This window comes from Eublepharis macularius, chromosome 5 (assembly GCF_028583425.1).
Source record: "Eublepharis macularius isolate TG4126 chromosome 5, MPM_Emac_v1.0, whole genome shotgun sequence".
Classification (NCBI taxonomy): domain Eukaryota; kingdom Metazoa; phylum Chordata; class Lepidosauria; order Squamata; family Eublepharidae; genus Eublepharis; species Eublepharis macularius.
Genome location: NC_072794.1, coordinates 19,400,129 through 19,418,654, shown reverse-complemented (window position 1 = coordinate 19,418,654; position 18,526 = coordinate 19,400,129). Strand labels below are relative to the sequence as shown.

The 18,526-nt window shown below is 48.3% G+C and overlaps 1 protein-coding gene across 2 annotated transcripts in view; it reads right to left on the bottom strand.

Annotated features, from left to right (window-relative positions):
- NR2F6 (nuclear receptor subfamily 2 group F member 6) overlaps nucleotides 1–17,991 on the bottom strand; it is a 36,674-nt gene extending 18,683 nt beyond the window's left edge. The window contains exon 1 of one of the 2 annotated variants that reach the window (XM_054980578.1): nucleotides 16,894–17,991. In XM_054980578.1, coding sequence (XP_054836553.1) covers nucleotides 16,894–17,165 — 272 coding nt within the window. In that variant the 5' untranslated portion in view covers nucleotides 17,166–17,991. Of the gene's footprint in view, nucleotides 1–16,357; nucleotides 16,431–16,893 lie in introns of those variants that run through there. The other variant, XM_054980579.1, reaches the window with a different exon arrangement.
- Between the last annotated feature and the right edge of the window lie 535 nt (nucleotides 17,992–18,526).

Genomic DNA, 18,526 nt, shown 5'->3' with positions numbered 1-18,526 from the left:
TGCCACCATAGAAGCTTGCTGGGCAACTACGGGCCAGTCACACTCTCAGCCTACCCTACCTTACAGGGTTGTTGTGAGGATAAAAGGGAGAAGAATGACGTAAGCCGCTTCGGGTCCCTATTGGAAGAAAGGCGAGGTATAAACAAAGCACAATAAATAAACACATAAGACCAGGGCCGTTTCCAGATGGCTTACCTGCCTCCGGAACGTTGCGCCATCTTGGGGGGAAAACGTGAAATATCGTGTTTTCACGCGCAAAACTCGCGCGAGAAAACGCAAGATGGCGCAACGTTCCGGAGGCAGGTAAGCCATCTGGAAACGGCCCAGGCCACAGAGGAATCTTTGCAGGGAAGGACATTTTGTAGACTAAGAAGCAACCCCCCAAAAGATCCTGTATTTGGTTGTCAATCAGAGATGGCCACCTTAACTGGCCCCAGGCCTCTGGGATTAAAGTACCAACATTTTGCACTGTGCCTGGAAGCAGATCGGCAGCCCCTATAGACAGCAGCGGGCATATACCAGAGAAACCTGTACAGAATGCGGGGAGCTGGCTGCATGACAGAGGTCTTGCAGAAAGCAAATTAAATAGGAATCTGGTTGGTCTAGTTCAGGCACATTCCAGCCCCGGGGAGAGAAGGGTTGACTTGGAGTGACTTGCCAACGACAGGTCGTTGCTGGAGAACTGCAGACCAGGGTGCATGCAGCGCCCAGCCTGTTCAGAAATTTTTGAACCCTTTAAAACACGTGCCTCCCAATTGACCATGCAGTAGATTTTGTTTTAATAAAAACAGTTTTAAACTACAGGAACTTGCAAGATAAGACACTCTCTAATGGACAGGAAATATGCTTTGAATGAAACATAAAACTATGCAGAAAGGTCAATCTGACGCAACCACTGTGCCACCGATTGATTCAGAAACCTGCTGGAAGTCGCATTTCCACCTTTCAGATGTGTACGCCAGTAATGGCAAAGCAGCTCTGAAAAGCACTTTTTGTGACATGGGAGAAATCCATCTCCAACCTACTCACCTTTTTAAAGATTCAGAAATGAACTAACTTTGAACCGCTCTCTTTGTTGTGTTTCCCATACGTGTCGTACCTCTCCCCCTCGATCAGAGAATTTGTTCCAACGGTTTATGTATTCTTAAGTAAGATTGCAGTAAAAACAAAACAGGAATTCTGAACTCAGCAAGTTCAACTAAGCGGAGACACCAGCTTCACGAAAGCAGACATCCAATGTGTATTTTAACCAACAGATGTTGGAGATTTGGCAAGCCAAGGAGGGACGGACAGCCTGAGCCTATCTCAATGGCAACAGCCAACCAAGCACTTACAGATATTTGCAGTGCCAATAGGCAAACATGTGATTCACACATTAATGGTTACACAGAGAGACTGGGTCTGGTGTTCCCAGCCACGTAAGATGGTAACAGAGTCACATGGGATTTAAAGGTTATCCTCAATTTCTGTATATGCCACGCCCAGCCTGGATACGAGGCGCAGCACACAAACAGAAGGGGCTTCAGACTTCCTCCAACATCATTTCCCTGTGTTGCTACGGTTGGGGAGGGGTATCTCTGAGTTGTTACAGTCTGGAGAAACCCAGGGAACTCATGGATGTCTCCAAATAGCACTGGCTCAGGACTCTTTCATGTTGGGAAAATGGAGCAGGGGAACAGCGAAACCCCTTCTCCATGCACATTGTATCCTAATCCAAACCAGGCACTGCATATGCAGGGACCGAGGACAGTGTGTGATTTGTGTGTACATGTTCGGTCAGACACAAGGTGGAGACCCAACCGGTGTACTCTGTAATGTGCAAACCGACTGCTAGATCTGAGAGGCGGATATGATCCAAGTATCAACCTATGGAGCTGCCTTCTGCTGCGAAGCAGTCAGTCCATCTACCCAGTAGCATCGCCTTTGACTGGCAGTGGCTGTCTGAGAGCCAAGCTACAAGTGACGCCTGATACAGGTTGGACACTTGTCAGCTTCCCTCAAGTTTTGATGGGAAATGGAGGCATCCTGGTCTTGCAGCTGTAATGGAGAGCCAAGCTGTAAAACCAGGACGCCTACATTTCCCATCAAAACTTGAGGGAAGCTGACAAGTGTCCAACCTGTGTAAGGCGTCACCTGTAGCTTGGCTCTGAGTCCTCAGGCTTTCTCGACACCTGAGTTTCCCAAAAGTCTTTCCCCACACCAGAGTTCCTTCACCAGGCAATACCAGGGGTCGAACCCAGAACCTTGTGCCTGCAAAGCAGATGGGGTGCCAATGAGCTTTGAGCATTTTGAGCTGAACATAGAACAGCAGAATTGTAAGCGGTCATAATGAGGAACCAGTGCTTAGAGAATCAATGGTATACACCTCTGAGAGTCGTGATGAGATTTGTGGCACGTTCTTGATAAAGGGCTTCAAACGAAGGAGCAAGCTGGCTCTTTATTGGGCAGAGCCATGGAGACTACATACTTTCTCCTGGAAAAGAAAACCAAATGCAAAGAGGACTAAATGATTATCGATTATTTATGGACTTATCTATGATGTCTTCAATGAACTATGTCAATTCATTACTAACGGCCTCACCTTTTGGTGGTTTGAATGCACCCTAGCAAGTCCATGCGAACAATGTCTTTTGTATCCATTTAACCTCTTATTGCCTATTTATGTATTTATGGATGGAGCAATATATTTATTCACTGGGCACTTTTAATTGGCAGTTTAGGAGTCTTTACGGAGGTTGACTACTGTGGAAACTTTTGAGCTCTTAGAGAAGTATTAATGAATGTATATCTCTGCCTTTGAACTGTGATTTGTGAATAAGATGTCGTGTGTTCAAGTTTCTTATTGCTTGTGGTTAATCATGTTGGAATTTTTCGCTCTTGTTACAAGTGCTTGTTTTTGTGGTTCTCCTTTCTATATATATAGAACTGTAGATGTTTGGCAGAGAAAGGTCTTTCTCAGAACCAGTGACCCTTTAATCAGAGATGCCACGGATTGGGACCTTTGGCACAAACATGAACCACGGATGCCTGGCTGAAAGCAGAAGTACCTAGCTGAGGACCACAGAGGCTGCTGAGTTAGGCCACAGGTCCATCCAGTTGAATCTTATCTCCTTCAACAGGTAGCAGTTCTCCAAGCTCTCAGGCAGAGAAAGTTCTTTCTGAGCATCTGAGACCCTTTAACTGAAGACGCAGCCAGGGACTGAACCGGGAACCTTCCGCAGGTCAGGGGTCTTACGGAGCTCACTTCTAGCATCCTCTGCAACTTTTTAGGGCCTTGGTCCAAATGCACATCTCAGGAAAGAGGCAAAAACAAGATGCCGCTGTTGTTTGCAAAGAGCTTATTCGGAATCTAGACAGGGCTGGGAAAGAAACACCTGTCCGAATTTTCCTGCCAAAAGTAAAATTTTAAGCGATCCAATTTTCCTCTGTATTTAGAACCTTCATTGCAGATACATAAGTTTGGATGAACCTGTGATATGGCCATAGGCCCATGAAAACACCACCGATGTGGTAACGCCAGTGGGGTGGAGGGGGTGGAGCGAGAACAGGAAACTTTCCCAATTGTGCTGGATGCATTAATTGCATCATTAGGACAGGCAATTATTTTGCCACAAAACACGCACACAATTCCAGCGGCCGGCTCTGCATTTCAAATAGTTAAATTAGCTCAGCTCTGGAGCTACTTCAGACTCTTTTGACGTGGCGGACTCCAGCCGGGCAAGAGGAAAAACAGAGGGAAGGGAGGGAAAGTCCTCTTGTAGAGAAAATATGGTAACAAGACCTCCATTGAAAAAAAAACTATGGGTTCAATTACTTGGAGGGGCCACAAACAGGGAAAGCTGACCCGTACAAAGCAGGCCACACACAAGAAGCCACGCGGAATGGCTGGGCGCTGCAGCCACCGTGGTCCGCAGTTCCCTGGTAATGACCCATCCTTGGCAAGTCTCTCCAAGTCAAGTCAACCTTTCTCTCCTTCGAGGCTGGAATGTGCCTGAACAAGACTAACCGGATTCCTGTTTCATTTGCTCTCTAAAAGACCTCGGTGGCCCTTAAAGAGAGCTGTGGGCATATTCCAGAGAACCCTGTGTGGATTGTGACCAATTTCATTTCCCAGAGTGTGGTTCGAAGGACAAACCCATGAAGCTGCCATACAACGAGCCAGGCTATTGGTCCCGCAAGGTTAGTATTATCGCCACTGACTGGCAGCTGTTCTTAGGTCAAGATCTTTCCCATCACCTGATCTTTTTAACTGGAGATGCCGGGGCTTGAACCCGGGACTTTCTGCATGCCGAGAAGATACCCTACCACTGAGCCACAGCCCCTCCCCATGTAACCACCTTGCTGAGTTGGTGCCCAGATGGACATCTTGTCTCACCAGACCACCTTGATTTCCACAATACAAGGGGTGGGGGTATAAATGAACAATATCATTTCATAATATTTAGTATGCCAAATTTTGTATTTAACCATGCATTGTATTTAACCATGCATGGTAGTAAAGAGTCCAGTAGCACCTTTAAGACTAACCACCTTTATTGTCACATAAGCTTTCAAGAACCACAGCTCTCTTCATCAGATGCATCTGAAGAGAGCTGTGTTCTTGAAAGCTTATGCGACAATAAAGTTGATTAATCTTAAAGGTGCTACTGGACTCGTTACTATTTTGCAACTACAAACTAACATAGCTAACTCCTCTGGATCCATGCATGGCAGGGCTACAACAACCCTGTACGGGAGGACTAGAGCTATCATCCTCACATTGCAGAGGTGGAAAGAGTCGCTTACCCAAGTTTGCATCAGAGATGAGACCTGAACCCTGTCCCAGCCTGCTAGTCCCAAATAAAATAAATGTCCTCAGCACATTCAGTTGAAGGGAGGAGGAAATCTGGCTCGGGTTTCTTCGGGGTTTCAAGTTGAGAAAGGGTAAGGTTTTCTCAGCACATTCCTCTCCATTAAGTACATAAATGGAAATACTTTACTAAACAAGAGGTGGGGGGAGAGAAGGGAGAAGTTCTTTGGTTCCAGTCCACAAACCTTAAAAGCGCCATTTTGGATTTTATCAACACGTTTCTCATTGAATACAGCACCTCCACTGAGAACAAAGTAATGGAAGCTGTCCATTAATAATGAAAAGGAGTCAATAATAAAAAATAATGAAGCCCACCACTGGGCTTCACCAAATAAGTGGGGGATACATGTGAAGTCTCAGCCCCAAGGAGCATACAATCGAAATTAAAATGTGGCAGGCAAGAAAAGGAGAGAACAGAAGCAATCCCCAAACCCTGGTGGACACAGTCAGGATGTATTTCAGACTGAGCCGAGGTCAAGACCGCATCTGGAACATACCCCTGCTTCAGTTGATACACTTTACCAACCACGAGGATTTTCTTACTTTAGAAGCTACTTCTTGGGAAATGGACTGGCGGTAGCTTCAAGACTGACAAAAAGAAGTACCGTTGCACACAACTTGCAATTGACTTGTGGAACTTACAGCCACCAGATGTGGTGATAGTTACTGGCTTAGATGTATTTTCAGGGGGGAGGGGGCTTGGACAGATTCATAGAGAACAGGGTTATCGCTGGCTATTAACCATGTCAATTGAATGGGACCTTTGACTGCAGAGGCAGAATATCTCCCATAAGCCCTGCCTGCTGGCTTCCTTGTGCTATTTAGCTGGACACTGTTGGTTGGAGACACTAGACGGCTAGTTGGTCTGATCCAACAAGCCTGCTGTTATATTACGCTCTGGCACAGATACTAGCCAATATCAACTTGAGATTAAATTCAGATGCGGTCCCACCTTTCAACTTGTACGGCTGCTCCCATTTCCCAGTGCAACTGAAAAAAGCTATCAGAATTTCACTTCCACCTCATCTGTTTCTACTTAACCAAACCTACACAGATACTAAAGGAGCAAAAATCCCAGGCATCAAAGGAAGAAAAGAAAAAGCAAGGATTTTTTTATATAAGCACAAGACAAGACATATAGTAGCCGAGATAATTTCGTATTCATGATTGCCAAATATAGGGGTAGGTATCAGTGGATTTTTGGAAAAGCCCCCTTCTTAAAATGTAACTATTGTACAAAAGAGCTTTCAGACTGGAGGCTGAAACAGGAACGGGAAGATAAAATGTGGAGGGGGGAGTCCGTGATGGGTAAAAACGCGTTGGGTAGAAGCGCAAGAAATCCAATTTGGACAGAATTTGTTTGTTTGTTTGTGTCATTTACAGTCCGCCTTTCTCATTGAGACTCAAGGCGGATTACATATCGTGAGATTAGTACAGTCATTATCAAGGACATTTCAATAAACAATGCCATAGGGTACATAAATGGAAGTTTACAAAGACAGAATGTTAGCAAAACTCCGATACAGAGTTGAAGAAATGCTGAAACAGAGCATGAGCAATTCTCTCCATTGGGGACTCAAAGTGGCTTACATTGTTCTCCTCTCCATCCTTATATCCTCACAACAACCCTGTGAGGTAGGTTAGGTTGAGAGTGTGTGACTGGCCCAAGGCCACCCAACGAGCTTCTTTGGCAGAGCGTGGATTCGAACCTGGGTTCTAGTCCATCACTCTAACCTCTACATCAGACTGGCTCTCAGCTTGCATTTCTGCCTTCTCTCCTGCTGTGAGATTCGAGAATGCTTCCAGCAGAACACGGGAAACCTGACACAGGAGCCTGGGGCTGCTACTTTGCACAATTATATTGCTATAAAATGCAGGGGGGGGCATGCATAATGTACAGGGTTACTGCCTCAAAAATGTCTATTCCCGCCCCCCCCCCCCCAGGAACGATGCAAATTTGATGCTCAGTTTTAACCTGACACCTCAGTTCCCTTGCAAGATACTTCTTGCCTGGGAACGGCGTTTGCTTGCAGCCACTTCCCACATATACTGGAGTGTGCTGGGGTGTCTCCAATGCAATCTGACGGAGAACCGAGGGCAGAAATCCAAGGCCATCCTGCTGCTGGGCCAGCTATATGCAATTTCTGGTTCTGTTTTCAAACATTTGTTCTTATTATATTCCTTGCACTTTCCCCACCCCAACAAATAAGACTTGGGCTGTTCCTTCCGCAAGGAACACACGATCCAGCCCCCTTCCCCTTCAAGGGATGGAAGAGCAGAGAGCTTCGTTGTCAGTTTCATCTCTCCTCATCGCTCCTGCAACCTCCTTGAACTCTCTAAACCAGCCATGGAAATAAAGGAGACCAATGACATCTGCTTGCTTCCCATATATTGATCATTAAAAGTGTTCGCTTTTGAAACTCTTTCCTTCCGTTTTTTTGCACTGGTTTGGACGCGTGCCACTAGCAGCTGGACCCTTGGTATGATCCACCAGAGATCTTTTTCCACATAGTGAGCAGCAAACTTTTCAGAAAAGCGAAGGAAGCAGCGTCCTTGATCTGGATAGTCCAGGCTAGCCTGATCCTGGAAGCTAAGCAGGGTCGGCCCTCGTCGGGATTTAGATGGGAGACCACCAGGGAAGTCCAGGGTTGCTACTCACAGGCAGGCAAACCACCTCTGATTGTCTCTTGCCTTAAAAACCTACATGGTTGCCAAAAAGTGACTGCGACTTGACAGCACTTTCCACAACCAAGGAAGCTGCCGTGCAATTGACTGTGCCCTTCCTCGCTATATGGTGCTCGTTCCCCATATTTTATATTCACAACGACCCTGAGAGGTAGAGCAGGTTGAAAGCGATGGGCTCAACGTCTTCCAGCAAGCTCCATGGCTCAGTGAGGGTTGGGCCGGCCAGGCACAGTCCAATGCTAAGCTCTCCACTGCATCAGACATCTTAGATCTGTGTTCAGGTATCTCTTGCGAAAGGGCACAGGACCGCAGATTCAGATCTGCAAATCTGTTCCCAGGAAGGGGCAAGCAGAAGCCACCAGAGGCCTGTAAGTGCAGTGTGCCGAAGACAAGCCACTCCCCTAATGTCTTGCCTGCACAGAAGGTCAATGTGCCACATTCCATAAGTCAGGAATTCTGTTTCTTCACACATCTGCTGGTAAGCTAAAAAGGCCACAGCTTCCTCCCACGGGCACATTCCTGCACATTAACATAGACATCATGACAGCCACGAAGTCCTGGGAAACTAAAAACAGACACAAAGCAGAAGAGGCCAGCAGGATCAAGCCAAGTTGGGTCCTTCTTGCCAAGCATCCTGTCTCCAATAGCGGACGCTCCAAACCCCCTGGGCAGCCCCTCACCCAACAGTCTGGTCCCAGCAAGTGCAATCCAGAGGTAGAGTGCCTCTGATCATGAAGGCTCCATTTAGCTACAACGCACAGGCTTCTCCTCCTTGCAAACCCTCCTTTAGCACCTTCTGGACCTTGCAACGGCAAGTTTGAAGACATGGCAGAGAAGACCTGGTGAAAACAGGATCTGTGTGTGTGCGTTCCCACACACAAGGCAGTTCTTTGCTAAGCCATGGATCTGTGGCTGTGATAAACTGCCTGCCATGCACAGCAAACACGGGAAGCTATTCATGCCCCCAAACCCATTACACTTTGCATTTTCCTGAGGATTGCTCGCAAGAAGCTGTGAAGAAAAGGACCGAGATTAAAATTCCTAATTTGCCATGAAGCTTCCCGGGTGGCCCAGGCAAAAGCCACCATCACCTAGCCTAACCTGCCCTCCCGGGTGCGGTGTAAATTAAAGCACCAAAAATAGATCCAGGTTCAGCACCTGGGAAAGCTGCATTTTTGCAACCTGCATTAATTATGTGGGTTTGCAAATCACCTCCTTCTCTCTCATGAAATTATTCCAAGCTTAATTTGTTTCTCTTGGCTGGCAAAATACCCGGCAGCTGAGGATTTGCAATGAAACATTTTTTAAAAAAAAATCCCATTTTCTGCACCATATAGCTATCCCCACTGGTAGTCAAATTTACAATCAGCTGTATGCATATTTTTAAATAGTTAGATTAAATAAATGCCCAGCTGGCTCCATTTGTTGTGACTTTTTAGATTTAGCTGACTGATAAATGGGTTTCAAGCACACCTGACTAAGGTAGATGTCAGTATGATGTAGACAGGTAAGACTAGGGACTGGGGAGACCCAGGTTCAAATTATTACGCAGCCATGAAGCAAACTAGTCCAGCCACTCATTCTCTGCCTGGCCTACCTTACAAAGTTGTTGTGAAGGTAACACAAGGAGAGAGCAAAAATCAGACGGATGATCAAAAAAACTACAGGACTGGAGTCCAGCGGCACCTTAGAGACTGACAAGATTTTCAGGGTGTAACCTTTTGAGAGTTGGCTCTCTTGAGGATGGGAGCTCTGACACTCCAAAGCTTACACCTTGAAAATCTTGTCGGTCTCTAAGGTGCCACTGGACTCCAATCCTGCTGAGCTACTACAGACCAACATAGCTACCCACTTGAAGCTGTCCTTTAAAAACCTACATGGCCTAGATCCAAGCTACTGGAAGATGTACCACTCCCATATGCCACTTCCCTGTTCATTGAGATCTAGCAGTACAACCCCTTTCTACAGGTTCCTCTCTCAGAGGTACGGAATCATAACCTCTTCCCCACAAGTCCCTATTCGGGTTGGGAGAAAGGCAGGCTGGAAATACTTAAGTAAAGAAATAATAAAGAGTCCTCCAATATGGACAGTCCCTTCCCTGCAGAACCCTTGGATAAGTTTTCGAGTACTGTGCACCTGCCCCTACCCTGACACAGCAGACCTGGCCTCCCGGATCCACAGTATGGTAACATGGAGACTTGGCTACTGTAATGCACTCTACATTGGACTCCCCTCAAAGTCCACTCGGAGATTCCAGTTGGAACATGCGTATTACCCCCATTCTACAGTCACTCCTTTGGCTACCCATCAGTTCCCAGGCTCTTTTTGGCTATCACACACAAAGATCTCCATGGTCCTGGTCTCTTGTATCTATGGGACCGCCGCTTCCCCCTAGGCACCACCATGGCAGCTTCGTTCATCTGAGCAGGGCCTTCTGCGGGTGCCACCCTACAAATGGGCAAACTCAACAACTGCCCATACACATGCATTCTCTGTATAGTAAAATCAAAAAGAGTCCAGTAGCACCTTTAAGACTAACCAACTTTACTGTAGCATAAGCTTTCAAGAATCACAGTTCTCTTCGTCAGATGCATGGCCCAATTTTAGTGTAGCATAAACTTTCAAGAATCACAGTTCTCTTCGTCAGATGCGTGGCCCAACTTTACTGTAGCATAAGCTTTCGAGAATCACAGTTCTCTTCATCAGATGCGTGGCCCAACTTTACTGTAGCATAAGCTTTCGAGAATCACAGTTCTCTTCATCAGATACGTGGCCCAACTTTACTGTAGCATAAGCTTTCGAGAATCACAGTTCTCTTCGTCAGATGCGTGGCCTAACTTTACCGTAGCATAAACTTTCGAGAATCACAGTTCTCTTTGTCAGATGCATGGCCCAACTTTACTGTAGCATAAACTTTCGAGAATCACAGTTCTCTTCATCAGATGTGTGGCCCGACTTTACTGTAGCATAAGCTTTTGAGAACCACAGTTCTCTTCGTCAGATGCGTGGCCCAACTTTACCGTAGCATAAGCTTTCAAGAATCACAGTTCTCTTCGTCAGATGCGTGGGCAATTTGTTGTCTGATGAAGAGAACTGTGATTCTCGAAAGCTTATGCTACAGTAAAGTCGGTTTGTCTTAAAGATGCTACTGGACTCTTTTCGATTAAACTACTACAGATTAACACAGCTAACTCCTCTGGATTCTCTGTAGTGGTCCCCACCTTATGGAACGGCCTACCTGAAGCAAAGCTCCCACTCTCCCGGCTTTCCACAAGCAATGCAGAACCGAATTATTCAAGAGGGCTTTTTTACACAGGTGATACGACTGTGCTGTAAGGAAACAGTTCAGAAAGATGCTTCGGTAAATAGATAGGGTCTGTAGACTATACTACTGTGGACTCTCTGTTGCTGTAGGGATATTCCCACATGTCGTTTAATCTATCATGTCAACTTGCTTATGCTATGTTCTAGCATTGTATCAGCTCTGTATCAGATTTCTGCTTGTTTTTAAACTTCTGCAATCAATACTCTAATGTATTGTTTATTGAACGTCCCAGCTATTAATCGTGTTGATTTACACCGTGTAATCCACCTTGAGTCTCAGCAATAAAGGCGGACTATAAATCATGTTGATGATGATGATGACCACAACGACACCGACGCCGTACAGTGAAAAATGTCATAAAGTATGACTGCTTCACACACACAAAAACCCAAGTTATAGTCTACATTATCTGCAATAATAATAACATACTTTATAAACTGCTCTGAGTGGGTGTTAGGTTGTCCTGAAGGGCGTAAATAAATCGAATGTTATTATTATATATTATTATTATAAATCCATCGGTAAGCACCAATGGCATTCACTAGAAATACTTTATTTTGCTTCCTCTATTTCTTACAGAGGAGCAAACAGCCCAGCTGCCTTCAGAAGTCCTGCCCCAAACCCAGAACTCCCGTGCAACCTCGGCCCCGTTACTAATAAGCCATCAGGGACTCTCTATGCATTGTCAAGCCTACCTCTGAAGCACTGAGGACTAGAAATTTGAAAGAACAACTGATGATTTTGTTGAAAATGAGCGGACGTGGACCTGTTAAGCCATCTCTACAGGCCGTTCTTGGGAGCTCCATGCAAAGGCAAAGTATACATATGTTTTAAAAGGACTGGAAATGTGGTGTGGATTTTTTTAAAAAAAAATAAAGCTCTGATTTGCACAAGACTAGACTCTGTGCCTACTTCCAAATGCTAAATGAGGTATACGCAGCCCTGCCCATTTCCAAGGTGCCTTGAGTTCTTGGAAACATTCTCTCTTAGAAAGAACACTTAGAAAGAACATTAAAAGACAACCCATTCCACAACTTTCATCTGCCGAGGCCTTTGAAGTGGGTTCTGAAGGCGCATCACCCAAATTAGAATCCTCCCGCCATCCAAATGCAAACCTTTGGGTACCACCACACTGAAAGAATCAAAGCAGAAGCAGGATTTGAACTGGGAACACGCAAGGCCAGCGCTGCACAGCTTCTCCAAATAGCTGCCAGCCTTCCAGACAAAGCACATTGCTCGTTGCAGCCAGGAGCCAGACATGTCCTTGAGAGCTATCAACAAAGAGACAACTTAACCTAGCTGAAGCATAGGAGGAAGTAGCTGTCGCAGCAGGGTCAAAAACCAGTCGGCCTCTGTGGCCCGAGCAAGCCATAACCACAAAAACAAATATTCATTCTTGGCTTGAGGACAGCTAACTTTACAGCAAAGAATTGTGGGTGCTAGAAAGGGCTGCCAGACCAGCCCAACAGCATAAGCCACCCAAGCAGTCGCTTAGGGCACTGAGATGCTGATGAAACAGCATGTAATCCAAGAGGCAAGATGCCCTCCAGCGTTGCAGAAAATCCTAGGGTCCTCTCGGGTGCATGCAAGTTGAGGAAGCGCAAGTCTTACACAGAGGAACTGGCCAAGACTGGACGTTGCAGTCTTGTACTCTTCACTGACGTTCTTGATTTTTAAAAATTCCATCGGCTAAGCAAATTCTGAGACAGAAACTGATGGTGCCAAGTTAACTCATCTGAATGAACACAAAAGCTCTCTAGAAAGTGCCGTACTTTGGACAGGATACCTCGGCTTTTAGAGGCTTGAAGACGCGATAAAGTACTGTGTTTGCTTTCCTGAACTCCACATATGTACCATAAAGAGATCTAACCAATCTCCGCTCTGAGGGCCATTTCCTACACACCGCAGTGGCTGACTTGTGAGTCAGAGGTCTCTGTTTCCATCTTCGCTTTGCCGCGGACCAGCTAGGTGGGCTTCAAGCCAGCTCATCTCAGCCTCTGCACTCACCCACAATATATGGAACACACAGGGCTGCTGTGGCATAGTGGTTAAGAGGTTGGGATGCAAATCAGCACTCTGGTGGTTCGAATCCCACTACTGACGTGAGCTTAGTAGGTGGTTTTAAGTAAGCCACTCCTCTCAACTCCAGCTGTATTGTGGGAATAATAACAACACCAACCTTGCTCTCTGCCGTGAGTGGGGCACTAATTTGTCTAGAAGAGCAGTATATAAGCACATTTACTATTACTGACTTGAATAGCTCAGATAAGCCTAATTTTGTTAGACAGGCTTGGACTTGGTTCATACTTAGATGGGCAACCTTCAATAAAGACCAGGGTTGCGGAGGCGGCAATGGCAAACCACCTCTGTTAGTCTCTTGCCATGAGAACCCCACCAGGGGTCGCCATAAGTCAGCTATGACTTGAGGGCATGCTCCATCACTATTATTATACTAAGGGACAAATTACTGAAACAATACCATCCAAAACGTTCAGACATCTGAAACAAATCACGTGAGTTTGTTATAATAATTGACCATACCTTGTGATTGGCATTCTCGCATCATTTTCAGGTTGGGGATTTACAGAGAATTGTGTCCTAGACATAAGGGAAGGACTGGAGAGGTGTAAAAAAAAAACACCCTCAGCTCTCCCAAAAACGTTTCCTAGGCCACAGCCTTGAACTGGGATAGAAAATAGTTGGCGTTATTACCTAACATCTATGTCAGATTGAGGAGGACTAGAGGCTTGGGGGTGGGACTTCCTAGAAAGAAATTTAAGGATGTATGTGACACTTCGGTGGATGAAAACGGTTTGCTAGGTCCAGGGCTTTTTTTCAGGGGGGACGCGGGGGAACGGTGTTCCGGAACCTCTTGAAAATGGTCACATGGGTGGTGGCCCCGCCCCCTGATCTCCAGACAGAGGGGAGTTTAGCGGCACTGAAGGCAATCTAAACTCCCCTCTGTCTGAAGATCAGGGGGCGGGGCCACCACCCATGTGACCATTTTCTCCGAGGGCAACCCACTGAATTCCACCACCTCTTTTCCCAGAAAAAAAGCCCTGGCTAGGTCTGAGACTGGGGGCTTCTCATCAGTATATAGGACAACTGTGCCGGGATTCTACCTCTTTTTCCCCTCTTCAGCCACAGGGACCAGAAGGCCTTTAACAAAATGAAAAAACCCCAGCTAATTTGAAAAGCAATTGCGAGTTCTACAGAGTGTGGTGTGGCGGTCAGAGTGTCCGACCAGGATCCGGGAGACCCAAGTTTGAATCCTCGCTCTGCAATGGAAGCTTGCTGGGTGAAACTGGGCCAGTCACACCCTCTCCGCCTAACCTACCTCACAGGGTTGTTGTGAGGATAAAACGGAGGAGAGGAGAATGATGAAAGCCACCCTCATTGGGGAGAAAGGTGGGGTATAAATGAAGTTTGTAAATAAATGGGTTGTCCTGCCGTATCCACATCAGGTGATTTCAGATGATCAGATAAAGCAGGCTAAGCAGTCTACTTGCCTGGCAAAAAATCTAAGCGGCAGACATCACAAGAGCGGCAGACATCACATCCAGCCCACTAGGCAATCCTGCTGCTTAAGCTTTACTGACGAGAACGGGAACTGCACAACGTGAATCCCCCAAGAGCATCTTGCAAGGAAGCCTACTCTTAACAGTGCAATCCTATGGAGAGTTTCTCCCGTCTGAGCTCACTGACTTCAATGGGCTTAGACAGGAGTAACTCACCATAGGATTGCACTGTAAGATTAGGAGAAAGGAAAGAGAAACTGGAAAGGGAGGATTTACTGTTTGTGGGTGAAACAGAAGTACACTGGTTACGCCAGAAGTAGACTCTGATTCAAACGTTCCCTTTGGTTGTTGGGCATCCTCAAACACAACTAAGGAGGAAAGTGCCCAATCTTCTGCCAACTGCAGCACAACTGTGCCAAGCTTCCATTTGCAATCCAATCCAGTTCTGACCTATAAGCAGCAAATGAATTCATCGGGGGCCACTCTGGACCACTACCAAGCCCCCATTCCAGCCCAGAAAGAAATATTTCGCCAAGAGCCCTTTGGAGGCCACATATGAACACACACAGATTGTTGCCACCCAGATTTTAAACCCCATCACGGAATGCACGGAACTTGTGGATCTAGAATGAAGGCGGGGAGAAACAGCCAAGGAATACCTTTGAAATGGTCCTTTGAAACACACACCAGCTAGCCAGCAGTCTGTGGGATACAATATACCATGCTTGCAAGATTTCAGACGGGGCACCAGCCCGATCGGCGTAATATCACTCCTAAACATGATCGTCTTGTTTTAATAATCCTAACAATTCATAAGCATTACAGCATACAAAAACCCTGCAAGGTCGGCCAGAGTTCTTACAATGCAAGCCGTTGTGTATTTGCTCAAAAGTAAGTCCTGCTTTACTACTCCCAAGGCAATGTGCACAGACTGGACGGTGCAAAGAAAGACCACAACAGAGGCAAGATTTGAAGTTAGATCTGACTTCCCAGCCTCTCTTTGCCAGTTTCTGTAGCCTTGCAAGTCTCAGGGAAGATTTGGCTCTAATTTCTACAGGCCTCGGCTAAGAATTGACCCCTCAATGCCGAGGAAAATCTCGCTGTGGTTTAATTCCTCCACCACTCAGACACAGCGAGTTAGTGCAAAAACACCCATACCTTGCCCTGATTTCTACACATGCCCACAAACCAGCCCCTTTTCAGAGGGCACAAGAGACTCACTCACCAGCAAGAAATGGAAGGCCCTTGGCTTAGCTGTGCAACACTTCCACATACATCCGAGGAGGCCCAAGTCCCCACAAGGAGCGTGCAAAATCGCAAATGAGCAGGAATGCAAAGAGCAGAAAGGAATTCCCAGAAGAGCTGCCGGGTGGCCTTTGCTTTGAGGGGCATCCCTCAGCTTATTCACAGAGCTGAAAGAGACCATTCAGCTGTGCCAAATCCAGGCCCGTCCACCCACTCCACCGTTCGCACGCTCCAGAGCAGTCGCAAGAAGGGACAATATACTTTATAGCACATTTTGATATTTAAACCAAACAGCATTTGATCCAAGAGGCAGATTCCGCAGAGGATGTTTGGGGAGCAATGTAGCCGTTGGGGATGGATCCTAGGTATTTCCCCACGCCCCCAAACCAGGCGGCGCTTGTGAAACACCTCAAAGTCTCTATGTGTCACAAAGATAATGGCAGGCACACAACAGAACTCCCCCTCGCCTGCAGAACAGCACCTTTAGATCTCTCAAGCAAGCGAGCCAAGCTGAAAATGACAGCAGGCACACAACAGATTCACCACCCCTGCAGTGAGAGACTCTTAGATGTCTTAAGCAAGTGAGCCAAGCCACACTGGACAACAGAAAGCAGCCACACATCCAAGTGAGTAAACAATCCAGCAGATCCAAAGCAGGAGCAAAGAATTCATTCAAAGAAATATTCCCAACAATCGCATGTGTGTCTTGTGTGTCAACAACTGTACACCACTCACCTCACTGTGCAGTCCGCCATGGCCAGCGTGTGTGTGTGAGAGGGGTCAGGAAACAGCTCTCCCCCATGGTTACAAAGGCAGCACAACCAGAAATCGTTCAGCACATCTTGTATCCAAGAAAAACAGATAATTAACCAAGTCGGTCTGGCCCGCCAAGGAAGCCGTTTGCTCTTGCAACCATTCCAAGGGAGACCGCACCCTCAGCAGGAACTGACATAGCCAGCTCCTGCACCCCCTTGACCAGAAAAACCATGGCGGAAAGGCCTGCTTCGTTCTGGTCTGGGAACTGGAAACGTGGCGGTTGCCGTTTCGATGCAACCCCAAGGCGGAAAGAGCCGGACAGGCCCCAAATAGGTATGCTGCATTGGGAACCCCTCTTGGAGAGTCTTGAGAGGTCGTGAGTCGGAAAAAGGCGACGGGTGATTCACTCTCAAACTATCTGGGGGGAGGTTTTGCTGTGCGCGTCCCCCTTCCATCACACTGCAAGGAGCCCCCAAAACCAGGGTTCCGAGACAGCCCCCCCATTCTCAGCCTACCTGCAAGTATAGCTCAGATTCCTCCGGATGCTCCTCTTGAAGAAGCTCTTGCAGCCTTCGCAGGTGAAGACCCCATAATGCTTCCCGCTGGACTTGTCACCGCACACCACGCAGTCCACCTGGAGGCCGGCCTTGTCCTCGTCTCCGGGCTCCTGATCGCTGGTGCCGCCTTGGGGGGACGCCGAGTCGTCTTCCGAAGTCCGGGGGTAGCCCTTCTCCACCCCGTTGGCGTCTCCGTTCGGGTCTCCCCAGCCCCCGGTCACCATGGCCATATCGCCTCGGGCGCAACCGGGGTGTGTGTTGGGTTCAAATCGCTTCTCTTAAAACGAAGAAAAAGTATGGGGGGGTATTTTTAATGCGCCCCCCAAAGCAACGCTAAAGAGGAGAATCTGACCAAGGTGGAAGGAGGAAGCCAGAAGGGAAGACAGCGGAAGAGGGTTAATGTTTGATAACTAGTGGCAAGCGGATGGGGCCGCTTAGGGGGCGATGGGGAGAAAAGGGGGCGACGGGCCAAGCAGAACGGAGGCCGGGGCAGGCTCGCGAAGGTTAATGATTAAAGGGGGAGAAATCAGAAGAGGGGAGAGATCACAAGCAGGGCGGCCGTCCTTGGGGGAAGAATTGGAGGAAATGAAACCGATCCAACCAGATTGTTTTCCCGAGACACCCCCCCCCCCGAAAGAACCACGTAGCCCCCAAGGTCTCTCCCGAGTTGCCACTGGCGGGTGGGGGGAGTCCTGTAAGGTCGCCTCCGTCGCTGCAGCCCGGAGGAAAAACGGAACGGGGCCCCCGCGGGCTGGAGAAGTTGTCCAAGTTGCGGGGCGCGCAGCAGGAGGGTGGCCCGGCGCCTCTAGGGGGGCTCTCTGCCGCGGGCGCCCGCTGGCCCCATGGCGCACGACCCGGAGCGGCGCAGGGGCCTCCCCGCGAGTGGATCGAGCCGCCCGCCTGCCTCTTGGCTCTCGCCCTCCTCTGGCCAGCCGAGGCGCACGGGCAGGGCGCGCAGACGGGGCGCACCGGCGGGCTCCTAGCGCATCGCGGCGGCGCAAAGTTCAGGCCCCGGCAGGACTCGGCCGTGGCACCGCCGCTCCTGCTGCAGCCCCCGCCGCGCTCGCTCCTCCCTCGCCGGCCCTCCCCTTCCGCCGGCCCGCCTCGGGCCCCCGCCCCGGCCGTCGCTTCCTGCCCGCCTCTCCAGCCAGGCCAACCGCGCCAATGCGCACGCCTGACCCGCCGCCCCGATCCTCCCGGGCTGCGGAGCGAGACTATCCCGGAGCGCACGCGGAGGGCTCTCCGCCCCTCCGGGCACTAAGGCTCGCTCTGGTTAACCCCCTTTTTCTTTCCCAAAAAAGGTGTTTCCGAGCACGTGCAGAGCGCTTTTGGCCACTCTGTTGCTCTCCAAACGCCAAGCCCCTCTCCCCCGGGAGATGAGAGGCTGGTCCAGGTCCCGCGCTCTTTTCCCTCCCCGCGAACCGAACAGAGTCTCTGATCATGTGCAAAGTGCCTTTCTCTTTGCCTCTTCGAAGGCGCAAACTTTCTCTAAGCCCAAAAGCGGGACCTCCTTCTTGCGAGTGTTGACCTGCTAATTCCCTCCAGGATCAGTAGAGCACGAGAGAGTCTCTGAGGACAGGCGGAATACCTT